At 44.6% G+C, this 27,392-nt stretch overlaps 1 protein-coding gene across 1 annotated transcript in view; it reads right to left on the reverse strand.

Annotated features, from left to right (window-relative positions):
• The window catches only part of LOC115097527 (collagen alpha-1(I) chain-like), a 251,382-nt gene that overhangs the window by 207,038 nt on the left and 16,952 nt on the right, over positions 1 to 27,392 (reverse strand). Inside the window, exon 3 of the mRNA XM_029613448.1 lies at positions 9,058 to 9,165. Coding sequence (XP_029469308.1) covers positions 9,058 to 9,165 — 108 coding nt within the window. The remainder of the gene's footprint in view (positions 1 to 9,057; positions 9,166 to 27,392) is intronic.

Below are 27,392 nucleotides of genomic sequence, written 5' to 3' on the forward strand. Positions count from 1 at the left end.
AAGATACTACCTTAGGTAAAAAAAGATGGTACAGTCCGTAATGAAATTCCTGTATCAGAAATTCTAAGAAAAGGCTCTCTGCAAGACCAGGCCTGCAACTCTGAAATTCTACGAGCTGAAGAAATGGCCACAAGAAACACCACCTTCAATGTGAGATCCTTCAAAGTCGCATGATTAAGGGGTTCAAAGGGAGCCGAACACAGAGCCCTAAGAACCAAATTCAAACTCCAAGCAGGACAAGGATTCCGAAATGGAGGACGTAGATGTTGCGCACTTTTGAGAAAACGCGCTACATCTGGATGCACAGCCAAGGATAATCCCTGAACCTTACCACGAAAACATCCAAGCGCTGCCACTTGTACCCATAAGGAACTACAGGACAAACCCTTGGCTAATCCATCTTGTAAAAAAGATAAAATATTGGATACAGAAGAGTGAACTGGATCTACTTGATGCTCATTACACCAAGATTCAAAAACCTTCCACACCCTTGCATAAGCCAAAGATGTAGAAGGTTTTTTAGAACGCAATAAAGTAGTCACTACAGCATCTGAATAACCTTTATTCTTTAACCGACGCCTCTCAAAAGCCATGCCGCTAGAGAGAAGCGTTCAACCTCTTCCAAACAAACTGGACCCTGAGACAGAAGGCACGGAAAATCTCAAAATCGAAGGGGACCGTCCAGTGCTAGTCTGACCAGGTCCGCGAACCACGGTCGGCGTTGCCACTCCGGAGCCACTAAGACAATGTCGACTTGTTGAACTTCTATCCAACGCTGAACCTTGCCGATCAGAGGCCAGGGAGGGAACACGTAGAGAAGAACATCCCTTGGCCAAGGAAGTACCAGAGCATCTACTCCTTCCGCTCCTCTTTCCCTCCTGCGGCTGAAGAACAGAGGGGCTTTGGCATCCTGAAATGTGGCCATGAGATCCATTGCCGGAGTGGACCATGTGTTCCATATCATTTAATAGGCTTCCTCGCACAGTTCCCACTCGCCTGGGTCGAGATGATGCCGACTGAGAAAGTCGGCTTGAATGTTGTCCACCCCGGCAATGTGTGAGGCTGCGATGCTGAGCAGATGTTGCAGATGCTGAGCAGCTGTTGTGCTTCCTGAGCTACCAGGAAGCTTCGGGTTCCTCACTGACGGTTGATGTATGCTACCGTGGTTGCATTGTCAGAAAGAACCCGTACTGACTTCCCGCAAAGGAGAGGTTGAAGAGCGATTAAGGCTAAATGAACTGTTCTGGTCTCTAAAAGATTGATCAACTACTGCGCTTCCTCTTCGGACCACTGACCCTGAACAGATGTATTCTGACATACCGCTCCCCAGCCTGAAAGACTGGCGTCGGTAGTGACCACAGTCCATTCTGGAATCTCTAGCGGTACACGTTGTTGCAGATTCGCTGTCTGTAACCACCAATCTAGGCTGGAACAAGCCGTCTCTGTAAGAGGAAGGGGAAGGTAGTATAGTTCCGAAACCGGATTCCAGCGTGAAAGCAATGCAGACTGAAGTGGTCTCATGTGCGCAAAGGCCCAGGGAACCAACTCCAGAGTAGAGGTCATTGAACCTAAAACTATCAAGTAATCCCGCACACAAGGAATAGGAATAGACTGTAAGTCTCAAATTTGTGATTGAACTTGAGAAGGTGATGCTCCGGAAGGAACACTATCCCTTGAAGAGAGTGTCGAACCGTGCACCCAAAAACTCCAGAGATTGGGAAGGTAATAGGTGACTCTTGTCTTCGTTGATCACCCAGCCTAGAGACTTCAAAAAGCTGATTACCCTGTTGATTGTATAATAACAAAGAGATTCTGACTTCGCTCGAATCAACCAGTCGTCCAGGTACGGATGTACCAACAGGCCCTCCTTCCTGAGTTGAGCGGCCACGACAACCATTATCTTGGTAAATGTTCTGGGAGCTGTGGCTAATCTGAATGGGAGAGCCCTGAATTGAATATGTTGCCCTAGAATGCAAAACCTGAGAAACTTCTGATGATCGGATCGAATGCCGATATGAAGATAAGCTTCGGTGAGGTCGAGAGATGCTAGAAATTCTCCTCTGTGAACCGAAGCTATGACAGACTGAAGAGTCTCCATCCGGAACTATGGAATCCTTAGACAATGGTTGACCCTTTTGAGATCGAGAATGGGAAGAAAGGTTCCTTCCTTTTTGGGAACGACGAAGAAAATTGAATAACGACCTTTCCGACGTTAGAACTGGAACTATAGCTCCTAGGTTGCTTAAACGCTGTAGTAAGTCTTGGATAGAGCCCATTGATCCGACGTACATATGGCCCATTCTCCGTAAAACAGAGACAGTCTGCCCCCTATGACGGGAACAAGTGAAAAGACCGGCCTTATCTCATTGGACAGACTTTGTGCCTCCTGAGACTTGGGAAGTTCCAGGTCTACCAAAGCGGCGGCCACAAAAGGACTGAGACCAATTCTGTTGTCTACCTGAAGACTGTTTAGCTGGAGGAGCCAACGGATGAGAAGAACGAAATCTTCTGTTAGACCGAAAACGAGAGCGAGATGAAAAAGAGCTTCTAGGTCTAGGACGGTCCTCTGGCAATTTGTGAATCTTATTTTCCCCTAGGGACAAAATTAAATCTTCCAATTCCTTACCAAATAATAATTTTCCCTTAAAGGGTAAAGCCCCTAATTGAGCTTTGGAGGATGCGTCTGCGGACCAATTCCTCAACCAGAGAAGTCTGTGAGCCGATACAGAAGCAACAATAGAGCGAGCAGAGATCCTAATGAGATCATATAAAGCATCTGCACTATAAGCAACTGTAGCATCCAGTCTACCAGCCTGAGCAACTTCCTCTTCAGAGAGGGAAGAATTGTTTTGTAAAGCCTGGACCCATCTTAGTCCAGCTCGCAAAGCCAAGCTACTACACATGGCCGCCCACACACCAAGAGCAGAAACCTCAAAAATTCGCTTAAGCTGAACCTCCAGCTTACGATCTTGGAGATCTTTAAGAGCCATAGCCCCAGTTACTGGAATAGTTGTTTTCTTAGTGATGGCTGAAACAGCGGCAAACACCTTAGGAAATTTTCAAATTTCCAAAGCTTCCTCAGGTAATGGATACAATTTTTCCATGGCTCGTGCTACCTTAAGCCCCCAACTCAGGAATATCCCACTCCCGGTATATAAGGTCAGTGAGAGAAAGATGAAAAGGAAATGATGTCGTGGGACCTTTAAGGCCAAGCAACCCTGGGTCAACGCCACCCATCCGAGAATCTTTCACTGGAGCCTCGAGACCCAATTCCAGTAAAATTGCTGGAATTAAGGGACTAAGTTCCTCTCTTCTAAACAGGCGGACTACTTTGGGGTCATCCCCATCCGCAACATGAGGGTCTGAACTAATATTCCAAGCAGGGTCTTTATTTAAATCCCCCTCCAGCAAGGACTTTTCCGGGATAGGTAAAGAGCCATGCTCAGAATCATTTGAAGAAGAAAAAATTGTATGATCCGGACCCGGACGAAGGGGACGCTTCGGAGCTGACCCTACTGCCAAATCCGTGGAACTAGCCCTTTTAGAGGAACGTGGATTTAACCTCTGTTCAGATGAGAGACTCTTATGAAATTTCTTAGATTTGTAAGCTTTGCAAAGAAAACAAAGAAAATCCCCTGAAAAGGCAGTAGAAGAGGAAGAAGAATCTGAAATCTCCTCCAGGCTTTCAGCCGAGAAATATGGCCCTGTTTCGCGCGGCTTGTCCCCCCCCAGGGACTGCTGGCTGCAGCGACAGCGGAGGCGGGTCAGAAGCACCCTGAATAGCTTGTTGTGTCGCCACTCTCAGAGTAGACAGGAGTGCCTCAGTTCCAGCACTGCAGCGAAATGAGTCCGGGGCAGGAGAGCAGCTGGGCCGAGGTTTTGGGGCCGCGCGAAGTGGCCGAGTCCCTTTTGTTATCAGCAAACTTGATGAGCCTTCCCCCCCCCCCCCCCCGGGGAGACACGATGAACAGAGACTCTCCCTGGAGAGATGCGTGCGTGTGCATGTCCACAAGTGCGGCAGGCCACGCCTTGCGGCATTATCAAGAAAAAACGGTGCGAAATAAAAAGTATGAAATAAACTAAAAAACTAAAAGAAACCGCGGCGAAAAACAAATGCACGGGCCCACCGAACACCAAAAGGTAAGTAAACAACGATTCAGCTGTGAAGGATTATTTTTATTTTTTACCTGACCGAAACGCCACGGCCTCCAGGAGCTGCTCCAAGTAGGGTGAGTGAGCCGGGCCCCCCGGTATCACCCCTGCCAGGAGTGGTTGCTGGGTTCAAAATCTCCCCAACTCCGGCAGCCTCAAAAACCAGAAGGGATAGTCCTCCCAGGACTTGGCAACCTCCCGGGAGGCAGTGAAATGGCTGTGAAGAAAAATAAAACCCTTTTTTTTTTTTAAATAACTTAAATGAAAAGAACAGGCTCTCTTCAAAAGAAAAATAAAGTCTGCAAAAAATTAACTCCTAAACTACCTGACTAAAAAATAACAAACTACCACAGACTTCAGGGGTTAGGAACGTTCACCTCTGCTGGGAGACAGAGAAATACTGATTGGCTGCAGGTGGTGCTCCAGGGTATACGTCAGAGTCATTAGAATGTTTTCTCTGCCTCCCTCTGCTGGATTGGTGACATAACATAGGGTCTGGACTGATCCAGGTACGTACAGGGAATGCATAATTAAGCTCTGGAATTCATTGCCCGAGGATGTGGTTCCGGACATTAGTGTAGCTGGGTTTAAAAAAGGTTTGGATAAGTTCCTTGAGCAAAAGTGTTACGACCATGGCTGCTATGCAGCCGCCTCACCACCAGAGGTCCCCCACGAGCATGCTCTCCTGGCTGGCCCAGTCCTCCCTCTCTGTCTACTCCATATCCCAGACTTCCCTTTATAACTCTGCCTAGCAGTTCCCTTGGTGCTTTGGCATCGAGCTCGTCTGGGCTCCCTGCTCTAGCCTCTTCCGCCTTCTGTGTGTGGCCTACGGGCCTTCTGCCTGCTGTCGTGGCCTACGGGCTGTCTACTGTGTGTGTGTGGCCTACGGGCCTTCAGCCTGCTGTGTGTAGCCTTCGGGCCTTCTGCCTTCCCTTACTGTGTGTGTGTGGCCTACGGGCCTTCAGCCTCGCATTACTGTGTGTGTGTGTGGCCTTCGGGCCGTCTGGCTTCCCTTGCTGTGTATGTATGGTCTTCGGGCCTTCTACCCTGCCTTGCTGTGTGTGTGTGGCCTTCGGGCCTTTGCCTTGTTCTGCTGCCTTCGGGCTTATGTGTTTCATGTTCACTGTTAGTGCTGTCCTGGTTTGTCTGTTCAGTTCTTTGTCAGTCTTGTTTCTCCAGTTCAGTCACTTATACCTCCAGCCATTATCACTCTTACCTGCACGCTTCCTGAATTCATCCTTACCAGCACCCCAGTTCCAGTTTTCTGTACACCTTTACCTGCATTCACTTTCACATATACCTCCAAGCAGTTCCAGTATTCACCCTTACCTACATGCATCTGGTATCAGATATCTCCAGCCAGTGTTAGACTTCATCTGCCTATTCCACCTTCCCACTTGCCCATAGGGTTCACCCATTCCTGCCTGCACCAGCCAGCATCTAGACTCTTCTGCAGCCCTGCCTCTCTCCACCCTGAGACACCCCTGTTAGAGGTGTTCACGACTCCTGACCTAAGCCCATTCGTAACAAAAAGTCCATAAACTGCTAATAATCAATAAGGATTAGTAGCTTGGAATCTATTAATTTAATGTTTGCGTACTTGTCAGGTACTTGTGACTTGGTTGGCCACTATTGGACACAGGATATTGGGCTTGATGGACCCTTGGTCTGACCCAGTAAGGCATATCTTATGTTCCTTATACCACAGCAGGGGCGGATTAGTTAAGAACATAAGAACATGCCATGCTGGGTCAGACCAAGGGTCCATCAAGCCCAGCATCCTGTTTCCAACAGTGGCCAATCCAGGCCATAAGAACCTGGCAAGTACCCAAAAACTAAGTCTATTCCTTGCTTCTGTTGCCAGTAATAGCAGTGGCTATTTTCTAAGTCAACTTAATTAATAGCAGGTAATGGACTTCTCCTCCAAGAACTTATCCAATCCTTTTTTAAACACGGCTATACTAACTGCACTAACCACATCCTCTGGCAACAAATTCCAGAGTTTAATTGTGCATTGAGTGAAGAAGAACTTTCTCCGATTAGTTTTAAATGTGCCACATGCTAACTTCATGGAGTGCCCCCTAGTCTTTCTATTATCCGAAAGACTAGGGGGCACTAGGGGTAAATAACCAATTCACATCTACCCGTTCTAGACCTCTCATGATTTTAAACACCTCTATCATATCCCCCCTCAGCTATCTTTTCTCCAAGCTGAAAAGTCCTAACCTCTTTAGTCTTTCCTCATAGGGGAGCTGTTCCATTCCCCTTATCATTTTGGTCGCCCTTCTCTGTACCTTCTCCATTACAATTATATCTTTTTTGAGATGCGGTGACCAGAATTGTACACAGTATTCAAGGTGCGGTCTCACCATGGAGCGATACAGAGGCATTATGACATTTTCCGTTTTATTCATCATTCCCTTTCTAATAATTCCCAACATTCTGTTTGCTTTTTTGCCTGCCGCAGCACACTGAACCAACAATTTCAATGTGTTATCCACTATGACGCCTAGATCTCTTTCTTGGGTGGTAGCACCTAATATGGAACCTAACATTGTATAACTATAGCATGGGTTATTTTCCCCTATATACATCACCTTGCATTTATCCACATTAAATTTCATCTGCCATTTCGATGCCCAATTTTCTAGTCTCACAAGGTCTTCCTGCAATTTATCACAATCTGCTTGAGATTTAACTACTCTGAACAATTTTTTATCATCTGCAAATTTGATTACCTCACTTGTTGTATTTCTTTCCAGATCATTTATAAATATATTGAGAAGTAAGGGTCCCAATACAGATCACTGAGGCATTCCACTGCTCACTCCCTTCCATTGAGAAAATTGTCCATCTAATCCTACTCTCTGTTTCCTGTCTTTTAGCCAGTTTGTAATCCACGAAAGGACATCTCCCCCTATACCATGACTTTTTACTCTTCCTAGAAGCCTCTCATGAGGAACTTTATCAAATGCCTTCTGAAAATCCAAGTACACTACATCTACCGGTTCACCTTTATCCACATGTTTATTAACTCCTTCAAAAAAGCAAAGCAGATTTGTGACACAAGACTTGCCTTGCGTAAAGCCATGCTGACTTTGTTCCATTAAACCATGTCTTTCTATATGTCCTGTGATTTTGGTGCTTAGAACACTTTCTACTATTTTTCCTGGCACTGAAGTCAGGATAACCGGTCTGTAGTTTCCAGGATCGCCCCTGGAGCCCTTTTTAAATATTGGGATTACATTAGCTATCCTCCAGTCTTCAGGTACAATGGATGATTTTAATAATAGGTTACAAATTTTTACTAATAGGTCTGAAATTTCATTTTTTAGTTCCTTCAGAACTCTGGGGTGTATACCATCCGGTCCAGGTGGTTTACTACTCTTCAGTTTATCAATCAGGTCTACCACATCTTCTAGGTTCACCGTGATTTGGTTCAGTCCATCTGAATCATTACCCATGAAAACCTTCTCTGGAACGGGTATCTCCCCAACATACTCTTTAGTAAACACCGAAGCAAAGAAATCATTTAATCTTTCCACGATGGCCTTATATTCTCTAAGTGCCCCTTTAACCCCCTCAGTCATCTAACAGTCCAATTGACTCCCTCACAGGCTTCCTGCTTCGGATATATTTTAAAAAGTTTTTACTGTGAGTTTTTTCATCCTCGGCCAACTTCTTTTCAAATTCTCTCTTAGCCTGTCTTATCAATGTCTTACATTTAACTTGCCAACGCTTATGCATTATCCTATTTTCTTCTATTGGATCCTTCTTCCAATTTTTGAATGAAGATCTTTTGGCTAAAATAGCTTCTTTCACCTCCCCTTTTAACCATGCCGGTAATCGTTTTTTAACAATGACCACTCCTCTTGCATACTTTTTACCTTTGTAGCTGCTCCTTTCAGTTGTTTAACAATTTTTTTCATTTTATCAAAGTTTCCCTTTTGAAAGTTTAGTACGAGAGCCTTGGATTTGCTTACTGTCCCCCTTCCAGTCATTTTCAAATTTGATCATATTATGATCACTATTGCCAGGCAGCCCCACCACCGTTACCTCTCTCACTAAATCCTGTGCTCCACTGAGAATTAGATCTAAAATTGCTCCCTCTCTAGTCGGTTCCTGAACCAATTGCTCCATAAAAATGTCATTTATTCCATCCAGGAACTTTGTATCTCTAGCATGTACCGATGATACATTTACCCCGTCAATATTGAGGTAATTGAAGTCTCCCATTATTACCGCACTACCAATTTGGTTAGCTTCCCTAATTTCTCTTAGCATTTCACTATCAGTCTCACCATCTTGACCAGGTGGACGGTAGTATACTCCTATCACTATAGTCTTCTCTAACACAAGGGATTTCTACCCATAAAGATTCAATTGTGCATTTAGTTTCATGCAGGATGTTTATCCCCTGGTGGGCCGTTCGCTCTGGTCATGTGGTCTGCCGAGCATGGTCGAGACAGAGCCACGCTCGGCAGACCACAGGGTATCTCCTGGGCAGAAAATTCCCAGGCCGATCTTTACCCGGAACCTGCCCATGTACCACAGGTTGTTTTTACACTTTCTATATTAAAAATTATCAGATAGTGACAGAGGAAGATTCAACCAAATGTGATTTTAAATGGCCAAAATATATTTATGTAAGTAAAAGAAGAAGTAGCATGGTTGTTCATGGACCTTAGAAATAAATTTCATAAGGGAACAGCAAGTTAGAGTACAGGGATCTATATATATTTATTGGTATTGAGAAGTTGAGCTTCCTCAGATTCCCATGGTTGAGTCCATTATAGAAAAACTGTTAATACACTATATATTTATATTTAATACAAATATATTATTGTCTTCAGTTATTTGCACTAATCTCATGAAACTAACCTTTACATTTCTTTTGGTTCTCACCTGCTCTCCTGGTATTCCTGGTGGTCCTGGCTTTCCATCTAATCCAGGGAAACCATCACACCCTGGGATGCCCGGAAATCCTTGAAGACCCTGTAGGCCAAATTCACCCTACAGAGAGAGAGAAAGAGAAAGTTGGTGGGAAAAATGAAATTTGAACATTTCCCTTAAAAGGAAAATCACTCATATCCTTACTGGATACCAATCTAGTGATGATTAAAACACTTTAGTAAAAAGAACTTCATAAATTAACATACTAAATGCATAACACCAATAATTTTATTCACTTAATGCTTTTTTACCAAGTAGAATTACAAGGAGCTTTGCAATCACACATATGCCTATAGTAAAGTACCATTTATTTGACATGCTTGAGACTGTGGCCATTCTGGATAATGGTTTTTTTTTCCAGATAATGGAAGTACAACCTCTCACTGCCTGACCATTTACAGAGTGGTTCAAACAGCTTACTTGAGACTTTGAACTGCATGGAAATGCGAGATGGTGAAAGAGCAATTTTGAGAATACCAGACTGCTGGCTTTGCTCATTGTGGGAATCCTGGTTGGGCTGCAGCAGGGCAAAAAGGACTGGTTCGAGTTGCAGGGGGTGTGGATTTTTCAGGATAATGGGAATTTCCTGTTAAGGGTGTTCAGATAAAAGGTACTCTACTGTCTGCCTGAGGCAGATATGTGAACATATTCAGGTTGATGCAATATTGGCACACATTAATTGAACGCCCGCTCTCTTAACGTGCGCTGATCCACCTCTCGAGGGCGCCCGATGCAAAATGCAAATGGGCTGCCGCAGTAAAAGGAGGCACTAAGGGAAATACGTGCCCCTAGCAGCTTCTCGGCAGCAGGCGCCCAGGAGGGGTGGCTGTCAGCGGGTTAGGAAAATGGCTGCTCAATTAACGAGTGTCCATTTTCCTAACCTGACCACCTGTACCCTTTTTTTTGGGGGGGCCAACATTTTGAATTTTTTAGTTCCTCTGACTTACTATCACCACGATATTAAGTCGGAGGAAGTACAGAAAAGCAGTATTTTCTACTTTTCTGTACACGTTATTGGCTCCTCCAAAATTAGGCATTAATTTTGGTGAGTAAAAAAGTGTGCGTCGGGTGCACATATTTTTTTGCATTGGGGGGAATAGATAATAGCCTCATCAATATGCATTTACATGTTGGAGTAGAAGAGTATCCTAGTGGTTAGAGCAGCAGGTAACAATCCAGGGAAACCAGCGTTCAAATCTTGCTGCTGCTCCTTGTAAACTTGGGCAAGTCACTTTATCCTCCATTGCCTCAGGTACAAAATTAGATTATAAATCTGGTGGGGATAGGAAAATACCTATAGTACCTGAATGTAATCCACTTTGATGTACACTGTGAAGTGCCAAAAAGCAGAGTATAAAAATCTAAATAAATATAAATGTGATGAGTGCTACTACCTAAGCATGTAATTGGACACACTAATCCCCATTTTGCATCGGGGGTTATTGACGTGCGTTGAATCGCACGTGAGCCATGCGCTGCGGCCAGTGTATGATACTGCATCAGCCTGATTGGGTTGTATACTTTTTATGTGAGAGAAGGCAGAATAAACAGATATTAGAGTATCCAATCAAAGCTGAGCAACCAGAGACATAGAAAAGTAAAGTGACTTACTCAGACAGCTGGAGTCCTAACAATGTCTCATGTTCCAGACATTAAACCCCACCCCTAGTCAACCACTTTCCTCCCTCCAACAAAATAATTATCCAGCCAGTTTCATGGAAACTAATCTTTAGCTATTAGATGCTCCATATACAACAAAGGGAAGGTAATTTTCAACAGCCTGTGTAGGACTAAAGTATGCAAGCACATGCAGATTTTAGGAAAATATTTTAAATGGATTTATGTGCATAAGTCTGCTTTGAAAATTCCTGAGTTTGCGCAGAACCAGAGCTGATAGGCATACACTTGTTTACACTGGCTCAGGAGCAGATGTAAATATGTGCATGTAGATTTAGGCACACACTTTCAGAAATTGAAAATATGCATTTAAATGGTTTCCCTACCTCACCTCCACCCCCTGGAATGTCTCTTTTCAAACCGACTTTTACACACACTGGATGCTAATTGATTTTGGGCCAGATTTTATAACATGTGCGCGGTCATAGATTTGTTCGAGCAACCCGGCACGAACAAATCTACGCCAGATTTTATAACATGCGCGCGCGCTGCCACGCGCATGTTATAAAATCCAGGGTCGGCGCGCGCAGGGGGTTGCACAATTGTGCAACAGGCGCGCGCCGAGCCGAGCAGCCTGCCTCCATTCCCTAATTGATTTTGGGCCAGATTTTATAACATCGGAGTGGCCTCAGAGGGAACTTTCCTTCTCCCCCCCCCCCCCCACACCTTCCCCTCCCTTCCCCTATCTAACCCCCCCCCCCTGACCTTTACTGAAGATTTAACTTGCACGCACTGGCTCTCCATCCCCTGGCTAGGTGGTTGTTCCGGAGGCCTCTGTCCCACCCCTGGAACGCCCCCGGGCCGGCGGCCCACCCATGGCCCCGCCCCCAGAACGCCCATTTATCAGGCCCCGGGACTTACGCGTGTCCTGGGGCTTGCGCGAGATGCTAAGCCTATGCAAGATAGGCTTGGCGCGCGCAGGAGAAGGCAGGGGTAGGTTTTCAGGGGTTGCGTGCGTATCTTACGCGCTCAACCCTTTGAAAATCTACTCCAAGTTGTTTTGAAAATCAAGCCCTCGATGTAACTCCAAATAAAAGCAGAATAATTAAGTGTTGTAACACAGTAAACTAGTGGCCCAAATTAGGTCATACAGTTACCATTTGTTATCCATCCACGGGCTGGTAACATATCCTTGATGTATTATGGATGAAATGTGTTGACTATATCAGTTTATAGGGTCACCCTTCACCACCAATCTTCCGCCACACTGGCGAAAGTCAGTATGTTATTGCACACAGTACCCTACTGTACACTTTTGTCAATGAATTACTATAAGGCTAATTTTAAAAGCCCTGCATATGCCAAAACTGAGGGATACGTGCACAAGTCAAGCCGGCATGCATCACCTGGATTTAAAAGCCTCCTGAGGACATGTATATCTCGTGCTGTGTGCACCAGGAAAACGTTTGCAAAAAGGGGCGGGGAATGGGCATGGTCTGGGCTGGGCGTAGACATGTTGGGGAAGGCCAAGAGATATACACATAAATACAAGGGATGTGAATTCTTTTTCTGACGGATGAAAATATCGTACGATATTTTCTCATCTGTCAGGTATTGGGAGGTCCCCGAAAGCGAAAGGAAAACCCCACAAAATTTTCATGTGGGGGAGGGAAGAAAGGGCACACAGAAAAACAACTCCCAAACCCACCCCAACCATTTAAATCAAATTATTTAGAATTCCCCACCCTCCCAACGCCCCCAAAACTTTTCTAAAGTACCTGGTGGTCCAGCGGGGGTCCCGGGAGCGATCTCCCTCTCTCGGGCCGTCGGCTGCCACTAATCAAAATGGCGCCGATGGCCCCATGTGACAAGGGCTATCGGTGCCATTGACTGGCCCCTGTCACATGGTAGGAACAATGGATGGCTGGCGCCATCCTAAAAAAACTATGCTCCTTCCATGTGACAGGGGCCGACCAATGGCACGGTAGCCCCTGTCACATGGTAAGGGCAAAGGGCCACCGGCACTATTTTGTTTACTGGCAGCCGATGGCCCGAGAGCGGGAGATTGCTCCCAGGACCCTGCTGGACCACCAGATACTTTAGAAAAGTTTGGGGGGGGGGGGGTGTGGGAGGGTGGGGGATTCTAAATAATTAAATGTAAAGGGTTGGGGGCAGGGGGGGTTCTTCTGCTCGGGACAGCCGAACAAAAGCGCTCAGAACCCTACGAACACGATACCGGAAACGAGTCTGGTACCGATTCACATCTCTAATAAATACTTATGTGCACAGGCACTTAACTTTACTATTGCTATGGATGGCGTGTAAGTAATAAAACAAAGAAATCTAGTCTAGTCAGCAGGGTTTTAAGGGTTGGGGCTAACAGAGGGAAAAGGAGGCTATTAAATTAGGGAGGTTAGGAAGTCCTATCCTTTACCCGGGCAAACTGTGAGCGAACTGGGAAAACTGGTAATGGCATCGGCACGTATCCTTTATAAAATTCCCCCACTTACTTGGTAGAAGTGGCATTTGCATGCATATTGTGCGCACATGTATTTGCATCCATGCTATTTTATAACATGCATACATACATGCACATATGTTCTAAAATGGATGCACGCCTGTTTTAAAGTTACCGTCTATATTTTTTTTACTGCAAAAGAATCTTTCCTCATAGAGTCAGTTATTCAGAGACCTCAGTCAGCTAAGGAATCTTTTTTCTTCTATTTCTTACTCACATCTACATCCCAGCTGCTGTTTGCTGACCATTTGAAAGGGAAGCTTATTCACCTCCTGTGAATGCTGTTTATGCATTGCCAGTAGCTCCGTCATTTAAATGCTCGTTTGATGAAGCTTCACTGAAGACTGGTAATATTTACAGTCTCCTTATTAGACAGGATCAGTAAAATCCTTCCAGATGTTTTCCGCTGGTACAGTACCTATCTTTAATGGCCTTGTATAGATAACTAAATATTTCCATTCCTTCATTACCCTCCTCCACCCCTAATGCTTCACCCTTTTCTAATGCCTGATCTCTCCTCTCAACATACAAACATGAAAACCAGAGAGGAACAGCAGAGGTGGAATCCATGGGCAAGAAATCTTCTAATGCTGGCATTGATTGTGATTAATCATTGCATCAACAAATTTATTTTATTGGCATGATGTATTTATTTATTTATTTATTTAATTATTTATAGGCTTTTCTTTACCGACATTCGTATGGTACATCATGCCAGCTTACATTAAACTGAAAGGAGGAAAATACAATAAAACGAAGTACCAGATAGAAGTGAAAGCAAAGAGGAACTATACATCAAATGAAACACTATATACCAGAACAGGGGTGAAAACAAACAAAGAGGAACTATGTACAACCTATAATCATTATCTTTATCTATGGAGTTTTTAATGTCAGGGCTGTTCACAAAGTGCGTATACCTGAGAAAGGCTAAGAAAGGAAGGGAGGTTATGGCGGGTCTAATGGTGGGAGGTAGCACATGGGTAGGGAGGGGCAGGCGGATGGGAGGGAGGCCATTGTGGAAGTACAGTTCAGGGAGAAGAATCTACGTTTGGTTTGTATCAGGGTAGGCCTGCTTGAAGAGCCATGTTTTGACTCCTTTTTTAAATTTTTGCAGAGACGGCTCTAGACGGAGGGAGATGGGGAGGGAATTCCAGAGGGAGGCATCAGCGATGGAGAAGGCCCTCTCTCTGGTGAGGGACAGATGCGCAGACTTAAGGGAAGGTGTGTGTAGGGTACCTACAAGGGCACTTCTTGTGGGGAGGTCAGTGGCGCGGAAGCGAGGCATTTCATCTAGCCAGGTATGATTGAATTTGTATAATGAACAGTGAAGAATGGTAAGAGTTTTGTATTGTGAGCAGAAGGAGATGGGCAGCCAATGCAGGTCCTTTAAGATAGGGGTGATATGTTCTGTTTTACAGGTATTAGTTATGACTCTGGCCATGGAGTTTTATAGAATCTGGAGTAGTTTAATGGTGGAGGTGGGAAGGCCGAGTAGGAGGGAGTTACAGTAGTCCAGTTTTGTAAGCATGGTGGTCTGAATTACAGTACGGAAGTCTTGAGTGTGGAGTAGGGGTTTGAGTTTCTTGAGGACATTTAACTTGTAGAAACCTCCCTTTAGGAGAGATCTGATGTAGGGTTTAAAGTTTAGGTGATGATCTATGAGGACACCCAGGTCTCTTACTGCATGCAACTGGTAATGGGCTGTGGTTGTGTTCTGGGGTGTGTGGTGGGGAGTGTGGTCAGGATGACTGGAGATGAGTAGTTCAGTTTTAGAGGCGTTTAGAGCTAAGTGAAGGTTGGATAGCATGGAGTTTATGGAGGTAAGGCAAGATTCCCAGAAGTGCATGGATTCATTTATTGATTTTTGGATTGGGATGAGAATCTGCACATCGTCTGCATATAAGAAAATTTCAGACCTAGGTCGGACAGTAGGTGGCATAGAGGTAGGAGGTAAATGTTGAACAGGGTGGAGGATAAGGAGGATCCTTGGGGAACACCTTGAGAGATGGGGATGTGTGAGGATTGGTGCCTATCAATTTTTACTAGGTATTCTCTGTGGTTGAGATAGGAGGAGAACCAGGAAAGAGCAGTGTCCGCAATACCTATTTCTGCCAGGCGGGTCATTAGGATTTGGTGGTTGACAGTGTCAAAGGCTGCCGAGATGTCTAGGAGGGCGAGCAAGTAAGAGTTTCCGTGGTCCATGCCTTTGAGTATAGTATCTGTCATTGATAATAAAAGGGTTTCAGTATTGCGAGCTTTACGGAAACCAAATTGTGAAGGGTGGAGGATGTTGCAGTCTTCTAAGAAGTCAGTAATTTGTTTGTTAACCGTCCTTTCCAGGATTTTAGAGATGAAAGGCAGGTTAGAAATGGGTCAGTAATTAGCAGGGTCTGAGGGGTCAAGGTTTGGTTTTTTGAGGAGGGGCCTTACTACCGCAAGTTTAAGTGGGTCTGGGATGCTGCCAGATGCGATGGAACAATTGATTAGTTCAGCAATGGGTTTTGCGATGGTGGATGGGATGGAGAGGAGGGTTTTTGAGGGGATGGTGTCTAGGATGTGGGAGGCTGGTTTCATCTTTTTTAGAATAGCCTCGATTTGCTTGTTTGTAGTGAGGTCGAAGGTTCTAAGGTTGCTCTTGTTATCGTTGCGTAGTGGGGCAGAGGGGAGGGCTTGGAAGGGAAGCGAGTAAGGATGTTATCAATTTTATTCTTGAAATATACTGCTAGTTCTTGGCATCTGTCATTGGCATTTGTCTCATTGAGTGTGGGGGTGGAGGGGTTTGTGAGTTCTGTAACATATGTGAATAGGGCATTCACGTTGAATTGATAGTCATGGATTTTTTTGGCGTAGAAGTCTCGTTTCACTTGGGTGATAGCTAGACGGTATGTGTGTAAAGTATTGTTGTATGTGGCTTTGTATGTTGCAGATGGTTGTTTGCGCCATGCGCGTTCTTTGGATCTTAGGTCCTGTTTAATCTTTTTTAATTCAGCAGAGTACCATGGTTTTCTTTTCTCAATTTGAGTAAGGGGAATTTCCTTGTGGATAATGGGGCAAATCTCATTGGCAATAGTGGTGGTGAGGTTGTTCCAGGAAAGTAGTGCTGTGTCAGGGTTTGTGAGGTCGAGATTGTTAGTTATTTTGTCGAAGGCTAGGGTGAGATCCTCTGTGGTACATGGTTTATGGAACGATATGGTCTTACTATGATTTTGTGAAGCAGGATGTGGGGTGTTGGTCGTGAAGCTGGCATTGATGAGGAAGTGGTCAGACCATGGTACTGGGGTGACTACCAATGGAGTGGGTGTTGTTATTTGAGAATTAACAAAGATGAGGTCAAGGGTATGACCTGCTTTATGTGTGGGTTCGGTGATTTGACTAAAACCTAGGGCTTTGAGGATGTCCAGCAAAATCTCGCAGGCTGGGGTGGCAGGGCGGACATCTACGTGGAGATTGAAATCTCCTAATATAATAGTGGAGAGGTCAGTTTTGATGTTGTCAGTGATGTATTCTATGATGGGAGAAGGGTCATGTTCAATTAGGCCTGGGAGGGCGTAGACGAGGCAGATCTGTAATGAGTTGGATTTAAACAGTGCTATTTCTAATTTGGGGGGGAGTGCAAGGTTTAGAGTTTGAGGCTGAGGCTTTTTTTGGCCGCTAGGAGTAGTCCTCCACCTCTCTTTTGGCCTAGGTACCGAAAGGATGTCGTAGGTCTTTGTCGGGAGCTGGTTTAGGAATACATGGTCTGTGTTTTTTAGCCAAGATTCCGTGATTGCACATATGTCAGGATTATATTCTATAAGCAGGTCATATAGTATATGGCCTTTTTTTTGGATGGATTGAGAATTGAAAAGGGTAATGGCTATTGTATTTAGGCCCAAAAATTGTGTGAGGGGAGATATCATGATGGGCACTAGGGATTTACGGTGGTTAGATGGGTGAATGCGTACTGGGAGGGGTTTACGCAGTGAAGGGCAGTGTCGCCTGGGTATTGTAAGTAGACACATGTATGTGTTGGATAGGAGGTAGGGTCCAGTAAGGATAGAGATAAGGAATCACAGCACAGCAACACAGTTGTTACAATAATTAAAAGCTTATACAAGTAGCTGGGTGAGGCACTATAGGCTAGATGGCAGGTAACAGATATTCAGAACATGGATTTAAAGTCACAAAGATAGGGATAAAATATGTGTAATTACGATGTTGTAGGGGTGGTGTGGGTCTTCAGCAGGTTGTAAAGAAGAGTAGGTGATCCTTGTTCTTGATTGAAGCGGGTGGTGGATGGGTAGATTCTGTAAAAGGGTTGGGTTGCGAAGATTGCAGTGGGTGTCTCCGTCACAGAGTAGTAATTTGAAGTGGTGTCAGAGGCCCAAAGGGAGCGCACGAAGGGGCGCACTAAGGGGCAAGCCCCTTAGGTTGCGCTCCTTTGTGCACGCGACGCCCGGCACCGTATAAGTGAGCCTGGATTTAAAGGGCAATAAGGCCCGCCTCCCATGCATCAATCGGACGTGGCTCCGAAGCCTACTGGTGGCTCGGGGGCGCAGGGAGGGTTAGGGGGTGGTGCAGGTCTTCGGCGCAGTTCTTACTTTTCTTTTGATTTCTTGCTTTCCTTTTTGCAAAGTCGGCGGCTTTTTTGGTTTCTCGGCGGGTTTTTGAAATCTTTTCCTCTTTTTCTTGTTCTCTCTCTCTCGTGTCTCTCTTTTTTTTCTCACGGCGTCTCTCTCATTTTCTCCTTCCGGTCGCGGCTCTCACTCTTCCGGTAGGGCTGGGCTGTGCTGAACCAGGTCGGTCCGCAGTGCGTGGTGGAGAGAGGGTCGAATAGGCAGGTAAGCCTCCGGTCGGCACGTGGTAGAGAGGGTCAAGTAGGCAGGTAGGCATCCGGTTAGCAGTAACGATGCGGTGGGTCTCCGGAAAGCAGGCGCGGTGGCGCGGAAAAGGACGTGCCGTATAAGTGAGCCCAGATTTAAAGGGCAATAAGGCCCACCTCCCAGTTGGCAATCGGACGCAGCTCCAAAGCCTACTGGTGGCTCAGGGGTGCAGGGAGGGTTAGGGGCGGCGCAGGTCTTCGGCGCAGTTCTTACTTTTCTTTTGATTTCTCGCTTTCCTTTTTGCAAAGTCGGCAGCTCTTTTGGTTTCTCGGCGGGTTTTTGAAATCTTTTCCTCTTTTTCTTGTGCTCTCTCTCTTTCTCTCGCGTCTCTCTCTTGTTCTCACTGCGTCTCTCTCACTTTCTCCTTCCGGTCACGGCTCTCATTCTTCCGGTAGGGCTGGGCTGTGCTGAACCAGGTCGGTCCGCAGTGCGTGGTGGAGAGAGGGTCGAATAGGCAGGTAGGCCTCCGGTCGGCGAGTGGTAGAGAGGGTCGAGTAGGCAGGTAGGCCTCCGGTTAGCAGTAACGATGCAGTGGGTCTCCGGAAAGCAGGCGCGGTTGTTTGGAACATGCTAATTTGTATTAAATTTCATTCTGGTATTGATATGTTTTAATTTTTAAAAAATCTATTGCATGATGACTAGGAGTTGGGGAAAAAAAATAAATCCGCCTTCATTGTTGAACTGTATAGAGAGGGTAATTTTATAACAGTGCGTGATGGGGTATTTCTTAGGGATGTGAATCGTGTGCCCGATCATCTTAACGATCGGGTTTTGCTGGAGGGAGAAAAAAATCTGATCGGTGGAGATGTGAATCTGAATCTGTTCCGATTCACATTGATAATTTTTTTTTAGTGAGGCCTGACCCTTTAAAATTGACCCCTTACCTTCCCCCACACTCCTGAACCCCCCTAAAACGTTTTACGAGTACCAAGATGGCACCGGCCAGCCAGTGCTCCTACCATGTGACAGGGGCCGGCCAATGGCATGGATACTCTGTCACATGGTAAGGGCAAAGGGCCATCGGCGCCATCTTTATGAGTGGCAGCCGACGGCCCGAGAACGGGAGATCGCTCCCGGGACCACCACTGGACCACCAGGTAATTTTAAAATGTTTTCGGGGGATCGGGAGGGGTGGGGGAAGCTAACGGGTCATTTTTAAAGAGTCGGGTGGGGGGTTTTTTTATCGGGCCATCGGCGCCATTTTTGAGTGCAGCCAAAATGGCGCCGATGGCCTGAGAGTGGGAGATAGGTCCCCGCACTCCCACTGGACCACCAGGTACTCGTAAAACGTTTTGGGGGGGTTCGGGAAGGTGGGAGAAGGTAAGGGATTAGTTTTATAGGGTCGGGGTGGGTTTAGGGGTTGTTTTGGTGGGCCGGTTTTCCTGCCCTCCTCCCAAATAACTCCCGTTAGTGGATACTAACAGGAGTAACGATTATTCACGATAAATCGGGAAAATTTCTATTGTATCGCGCACTCTAACAATTTTTGACGATTTAAAGATATCGGACAATTTTTTTAAATCGTCAAAAAACGATTCACATCCCTAGTATTTCCTAAGCAAACATATGTGCATAAGTTTGCTTTGAAAATCTGCACATAATTGCCCTAGTGCTTGCACAAAGTTACCCACACAAAGTTATAAATGCTCTACCGAAGGCATTTCACTTTTGTGTGTTAATTTACATGCAGACTTTTTAAAATAAAAATATAATTCCTAACTCCACTCCCCAGGATGCCTTTTGCCAGTTCACATGGAAGTTTGCGTGAAACCAGATTACGCATGTGCTTTTGCATGGACTGAGCTTGGGGTTTTATGTGCATAGTCCCATAAAGCCTAGAAATATACTTTTGCTTTGAAACAAAAATATCAAAGACATTTTTTGTTTTATTTTCTGTCATTTTCAATATGAAAGGACTAAAAAAATATAACTCCAATGAATTTTCATTTCCTTTTTGTTTTGTTTTTTAGCACAAGCTAAAACAGAAAACAATTCCTCCTCCCCCCCCCCCCCGCCAAAAAAAAAAAAAAAGAGAAACAAAAGTTTTTTCCCTACACACCCCTAATAAAGTCTGTGATATAGTGGTCCTGGAGAAAATGATATGAGATCTAAAAGAGAAGATACATCCATTTTATGCTATTTGGGATCCATTTCTGTGATGATTAGTGGGTATATGGACCCTTGGTCTGAGATGGGAGTTGTTACCACTATGGGGAGGAGCCCCACATGTCCACACCATCAGAAGGCGAGATCAGGCACAGCGGGGAGCTCTAGGTGAAGTTATGGAGAGGTCCAGAAGAGCCAGGAGAATTACCCCAGTAGGGAGGCAGGCTGGAGATAATGCCTGGGCAGAGACCCTGAGGGGAAGGCGCCAGACAGGCCGCAGAGTGGGAGGCACAATTCTGGCCATGCTGGAGGTATTCCGGAGAGGCAACCCCAAGGGGCAGAGCTGCGCAGCATAGAGGGTGTTGATGTAATGTCATAGGCCAACCCGCGGAGCAGGGAAGCCCGAGTCAGGTCTCCACTGATGACGTATGTACAACCCCGAGGAGCGGGAAGCTCTGACAGTCTGTGTAGCACGGAAGCACTGCCCTGAGTGGAGGAGTGCTGGCAGTCTCAGTATAGCACGTAAGCGAGATCCTGAGGAGCGGGGGGACGCAGACAGTCGCAGTGTAGCACGAGAATACTGCCCCGAGGAGCGGGGAAGCACTGAAAGTCTCTTGAATAACACGTAAGCGCAGCCCCGAGGAGTGGGGAGGCGCTGACAGTCTGTACAGCAAGCAGGCACAACCCCGAGGAGCGAGGAAGCCCTGAAGTAGAACTCCCATGTTGCAGAGGTGTTCCAGGGGCAGCCCCGAGGAGCGGGAAAGCCTTGCAGGGTAGAACCCAGGAGGCGCAGGGCCAGCCCGAGGAGCGGGGAAGACCAGGAGACCAAGACCCCATAGAGTGCGTACACTGGCCCCCGAGGATCAGATACCAGACAGAATCCAAGTCCAAGGAGTCCGATAGCGTAGCCACAGGAACACAAAGGCAGGAGCTGTAGAGATGTACAGAACTTGTTGCCAAGTTGGCTAGATGGGGGCGAAGCTGGAGCTTAAGTACCCAGGTATGATGACATCATCAATCAGGGACACTCCCGAGGTTCCCGCCAAAGAGGCTTCAAAGGAGGACCCGTTAGTGCACGCGCACACCTAGGAAGGCCCGAAGTCGACGTGGGTGGCGGCAGTGTCCAGGCCGCCACGAGGAATCCCAGGGAACATGGCGGTGGAGACTGGCCTGTGCCGCGAGCAGGCCCAGGGAGGGCAGGAGAGCGGTGCAGGAAATAAGTAAATGCGGTCTCAGCCATCTGCGACAGACGGGTATAACAATTTCTTAGTTTTGTTCGAGATCACAGCATGGTATTTTCCAGGTCCTTGGGTCTTTTGAATGGTTCTTGAATATTATGAAGGGACTCATTCCTGAGAAAATTTCATTATGGGCACAAATTCTCAAAAATAAAAAGTACCTGTGAAATGTTAACATTATTTGTGGCTTATTCTAAAAATTAAGAATGACTTCCACGGTTATTTTACATTTCATATACAAATTGATATTTTTATCTCTAATAAGGAGAACTACCAGTATATTTTTGGTTTTTTTAACTTTTTCTTCTGCTGTTTTGAATTGCTTAAAATAAAAATACTAAATTAAAAAAAAAAAGCAAAGTCTAGCAACTTGCCTATGTATCTGCTATGGTAGGGCACAACAGGACATCAGAGACAGCACAGGACCAAGATAAGGAAGATGGATATACTCCATCATGTACTCAAAGAGCAAACAGTCAAAGTGCTGAGATTCTGTGCTGCCATGCCATGCTGGAGATATCTTTACATATTTTTACAAATTATGCATTTTTCTTTAAAATTTGTAGTTTGGTTTGATAATGGTGTATGTGATTTCTGAGCCATGACATCCATCAATAGATAAACTATGAACAGAAGCTGCTCTTTGTCATCACCCAGTTTACATAAAAGATGTGGCATGAGCTCAGGAAAGGTTTTTAAAATTTAAATTAATTTTAAAACTTTTTGTGAAGTATCCCAATCATTAAGGGAGTCATATTCAGTAAGCCAGCGAACAGATAACTTAGGGCAGGATTCATCATTCCTCGCGGAATGATGAATCCCATGAAAAAGGGGGCGGGGTCGAGGGGGGTGGGCCCGGGCCTGCAAAAGGCCGCAGCTGTTCGCACCGCGGCAGTATGATTTCGCCGACTGCGGTGGGGCTGACTGCAGTCTTTCGTAGCGAATAACGACACTGTAAAAGGTGTCGCTATTCGCTGTGCTACTGCCGGCAATAATGTTCCTCACATTATCACCGGCAGCGGTGCCACGGCCGACTCCTCCCCTCCCCCTAATTTGCATTATATCGCATGCAAAAAGGTCCTTTTCACATGCGATAATGCTTTGAAAAATAACCCCCTATATTTGAAAAACTGGTTAGTTTTCAAACCCTGCCTTTTGTGGCCAGATAACTTGCCACTTAACCAGATAAAGTCAAAGATATATGGTTAATTAGCACTGTTAAATAAAACAACAAAATTTAAAAATGCAGTTCAGGCCTGTGGCCCAATTCTCACCTCCATCCCCAATATTTCACAAACAGTCCTGCCAGACCGCCCCCCCCCTCCCCCAAAACTGCATAAAGAATATTTAGAGTTCTCAGGTTGGCCTCCCTCCCCCCTCCCTGGTTTCATCAGAAATGTTTAGTTATTTGAGTTCAGTGGGTAAATTTGGTAATAGCCTTCTCATTACTTCAATACTGGCGGGGAAGAGGATTTCCATGATTATGAACACAACTAGCACAAAGGGCTTCACTCACACCAAGGCTCTTCTCTCAGTCTCAGGACTATTTTCAAAGCTAGACATCTAGGTAAGTAGCAATTTTCTCTGGTAAGTTGGCCAGCCTGAAAATGTCCTTCTCAGAGCAGCTAAAATTAACCATGGGTATCACAACACATACGTTTAGACATCTTACAAAAGGTATTGCTGGAGGGCGGGGAAATAAATTATGCGTACAAAATGCATTTTGAAATCTCCGCCTGTATTTTTCCCTCTTTCCTTTGCCTACAGAAAAAGCCTGTGGAAGATGCCTATGTGTCTGTGAATTTAAAAAAGCAAAACAAAACTATTTTCTTTGAAAACTGACTACCGGGTCCATGGGTACAAAACTACTGGTGGACTTTACGCTGAGGCGGGTTGCTGAAAATTGCCTTCCTTGTGCCTATGGGAAAAAATTACAGGTAATAAAGAAATTAAAACCACTACTACTCTACAGAGACTTCCGCCTGGTTATTTTTCAATGTTTCTCGTTTCAATGTAAATCGCCCTGCGAGGCGTTAGTTTTATTTCCTTGTAAACCGGGGTGATATGTATATTATACAGGAACCCCGGTATATAAAAACTAAAAATAAATAAATAAATAAATAAAAGACCTTAACAAATCAGGCCCAGAGCGGAAGTGCAATTGTCACCACTGTTACCTGTGTACCCGAAAAGTGTTCAATGTGCAAGAACGAGTGTAACTGTATTCCATGTGAAAATGAAACATGCTTGCAGCAAAATTACATAGAAACAAAGACCACATCGATAGGCAATGCACACTTGGTCTGCTTGTTAGCAGTATTTTATTTGCAGTATTTCTACCTTCCTACTGTGCTGCCACAGACAGCTCAGCTGATAAAAAGAGTAATCTTCTTTTCCATGCATGAATGCAGGGATGGTTTTAAGCAGTGTCGTCTGCAGGGGTGAGGAGTTTTGGAAATGAGGATATAAAGATATAGTACAGTGCACCCATAGAAAAAATAGCTGACAGAATAGCTCTAGCTTTAACGATGACTATCAGGCAGTGTTTTAGGACTCTCTCTCACTCTCACTCTCTACTACTGGTAATTTCTGAAAGTTAAAAAATAGCTTGCTCCACCCTCCCAAATCTTGACCTCATAACAAAGAAGTCCAAAGTCAAGAAACTGCCCAGACTAGGACAAGTGTGGATAAAAATCTTAAGGGGCAATCTCACAGATAGCTGGAGATAAAACAAAAGGAAAGCTCTGGAAGGACCTGCCTGCCAGCTACACATAATGGATTCAACAAAGAGAGCTGCCGTTTCCCCAGGTGAAAACCAAGGAACGGGGTGGGGATGAGGGACTAGCAAGAAGACCTTGATAGTGGAGAGGTCACTCAGGACAAGACAAAACATGTTGGAAGGCTGTGAATAATGCTGGAATGCCCCAGAAATGCAAGAACAGCACAACCACAGTAGACACCTGTCAATGATGCCAGAGGAGATAATAATGCACTTCTGAAAATGTTAAGATCTCTACCTTAATCCCTACAATATTGACTAAGAGTTGAAAGAGAACTCCATTTTAATGAGGATTAAGTTTAAACTGTATTGGATTAAGGAACTTGTTACTGTATTTACAAAGCCTATAGAATATGCAAGATTCTGAGAGCATTAGGTGAGGGAGAAAAGGGGGTTCCAAGTAGGCAGGATTCCTCTAGACACCTCAGAAAATATACTTTTAGAACACCTGATTTATAATGGTAAAAACTACAGATCTGATGTACCTCTTACTCCTTCCATGCCATCTCCCCACACATATAAGTATTGCAATATATAATACTATATTAATATTATAATACTTTAATATATAATACAGCATGTTTATTTCACATCTGGGCCTTATCACTGTATCAGAGTCAGGGCTAGTTTTTTTTACTGTCCTATGTGAATAATTGCTATGTTGTGCTCCTACCATGTGACAGGGGTTGACCAATAACACCGGTAGCTCCTGTGACATAGAAGGTCAAAGGCTATCGGCGCCATTTTGAATACCGGCAGCCGAGGGTGTGAGTGCAGGAGATGGCTCCCGGACCCCCCGCTGGACCATCAGGGAGTTTTGGTAAGTCTTGGGGGGTCAGGAGGGTGGGGGGTTGTACTTAATTCAATTTTAGCCAGGAAACAAATAAGAATTAATGCATGTACGTATCGGGGGCCCCCCTTGCCGAATGCAACATATCTGCCCCCGAATATGAATTCCAAATGCAGCGTATGGCATCCCTCTGCACATCCCTACTGCAAAGCACCTTAATACAGAGATTACAAAGCTGGATATTCTAGTAATGTGACCCATACACAGCTCTGCTTTGCACCTAAAACCTATTATAAGGATTTGTTATTCGGTCCCCTACTGGACTACTTGGAGGAAGGTACAGGATTGCAGAGTAATTTACATATATTAGGCACAATAAATAAGCATGGTACATAATACAATAAGCATGATATATAAAAGAAAATACAGGGTACATAATATAGATACATAACTATAAACAGAACAATTAACAATAAGAGGTAATGAGGTAGAGTTTTAGCATTGCTAAAATAATCATGGGGATGTTTGACAGCTAGCTGCAGAGATGAGAAGGCCAATGAATGTTGGCTGAGGAGGGCAGGCTTGGTGGAACAGCCAGCTCTTTAACTTATGATGGAATGTCAGTAGGTCAGTGGCTAGTTTGGCCTCTGCTGGGAATGAGATGCACTGCATAGTTAAGTAGGGGCACATAATTGCAATAAATCCAGAAACATTTGTGATCATTTCTGGTTTTAATTTTTGTCTCTAAGTTCCTATATATTTTGATTCATCTTGTCTTATGTTTCCACAATAATGACTTTGCTCTGTCTTTATATTAGAGACATATGCTGGAAATTCCAGCATTCTTAAAAGGAAACATATTTATAGCTAAATGTTTGATAATTTCCTCCCTCACACATCAGCTTTAGTACGTGCACGTGTCTAAGAATGGTCTGTTTGCATTCAGGGATCAGTTTTCAGAATGCCCTCTAAGGAAAAGTCCGTAGGTATTGTTTACCCTCAGACTTTGCACCAAGTTTCAAGGAAAAAGTGCATGCATACCTTCTCTTTGAAAAACTTGCCATAGGCAGAAAGTACCTGTGGAATGTTGCATCTGTTTTTAGTGCAGTAAATATTGTAGGGAAAACACCACGTAAAGACTTGAATATACAAGCTACATTCACTATTTTCCTCCCTCAATCTCAACAACACATCCCAGGGAATACCTTCCCTAAATATGGATAATAGTGCATGTACTGTGAAACACCATGTGGACTTGTAGGTGTATTGAGAGAAAGCACTTTTCTGGCAGCCCAATTTAAACACATAAATTGCTAGTTATCCTTTTATTTGCTAGTTATTGTCCTTTTATTGGGTCCTGACATACAAACGTATTCTAGATCCAATTTAATGTCTACTGTCCCTGCCTTTTGTTATGTACAAACAAATACTGTGCATTAGGAAGGACAAATAGCAAGACTACCAAAGTCAGCTTGAGGCTTGTAATTTATCCAAAAAGTACAGTACCTATGGTCCATTACTTAGACAAAATGCAGTAACTTTTCGGAATCTCTGGCAACTCTCAAATTTATTTTTGACATTAAGGAAAGTGTCTCTACTCTGTTACAAGACATTAAGCAAGTGTCTCTACTCTGTCACTACTCTGTCACAAGAGTGGCTCTTCAAGTTAGTCAGAGTTTATATGAACTAAAAGGTTACTCAAGAAACCTGCCTATGTAACATTCTTCTGACCCACATTAAGATTTGGGGGCCCTGAGTCACAGCTATATTCAACACAATAAAAAAAAATAACGTGGATTTATTTACCATCTTTTGCCTAGGGTTGCTAGGTAAATCTAGATCAGAGGAGGCAGACCCAATCATTTGATTCAATTAGTTTCTTAGCTCTGGTTCAGATTGACTTTGAGTCACCTAATTCCTTAACTTTCATTCAGCCAAAAGTGTAGCAGGGATTCACAGTATTGTATGAACTGTGTGATTGTGTGCTGACAAACGTTGAAAATTATCCTCATTATGTGATCCTGCTGCCTCCCAAAAACAAATTATTGATAAGAAGAAGTGGCAGAAGTATCTGGCATTCCTGACAATTAAATACTGGAGGAATTGTAAAAATTCTGAGAAAAGGGGAAACCTGAACATACAACCCATACATTCTCTCCACCTACACTAACCACTGAACACTATTTTCTTCATTAAAAGGTTGTTAATCAGTTTGCCATAATGGGGGCAATTCTGAAACCATGCACACAGGTAAATAGTGATATAACTGGCTCTCTGAAAACTGCTCACCCTAAATACAGCTAAAAGTACATGCGGAGTTTCACAGCATGCATACTTACAGCTGCAATTGGGGAAGGTGTTCCGAAGGGCATTT

Source organism: Rhinatrema bivittatum, chromosome 8, assembly GCF_901001135.1.
Source record: "Rhinatrema bivittatum chromosome 8, aRhiBiv1.1, whole genome shotgun sequence".
Classification (NCBI taxonomy): domain Eukaryota; kingdom Metazoa; phylum Chordata; class Amphibia; order Gymnophiona; family Rhinatrematidae; genus Rhinatrema; species Rhinatrema bivittatum.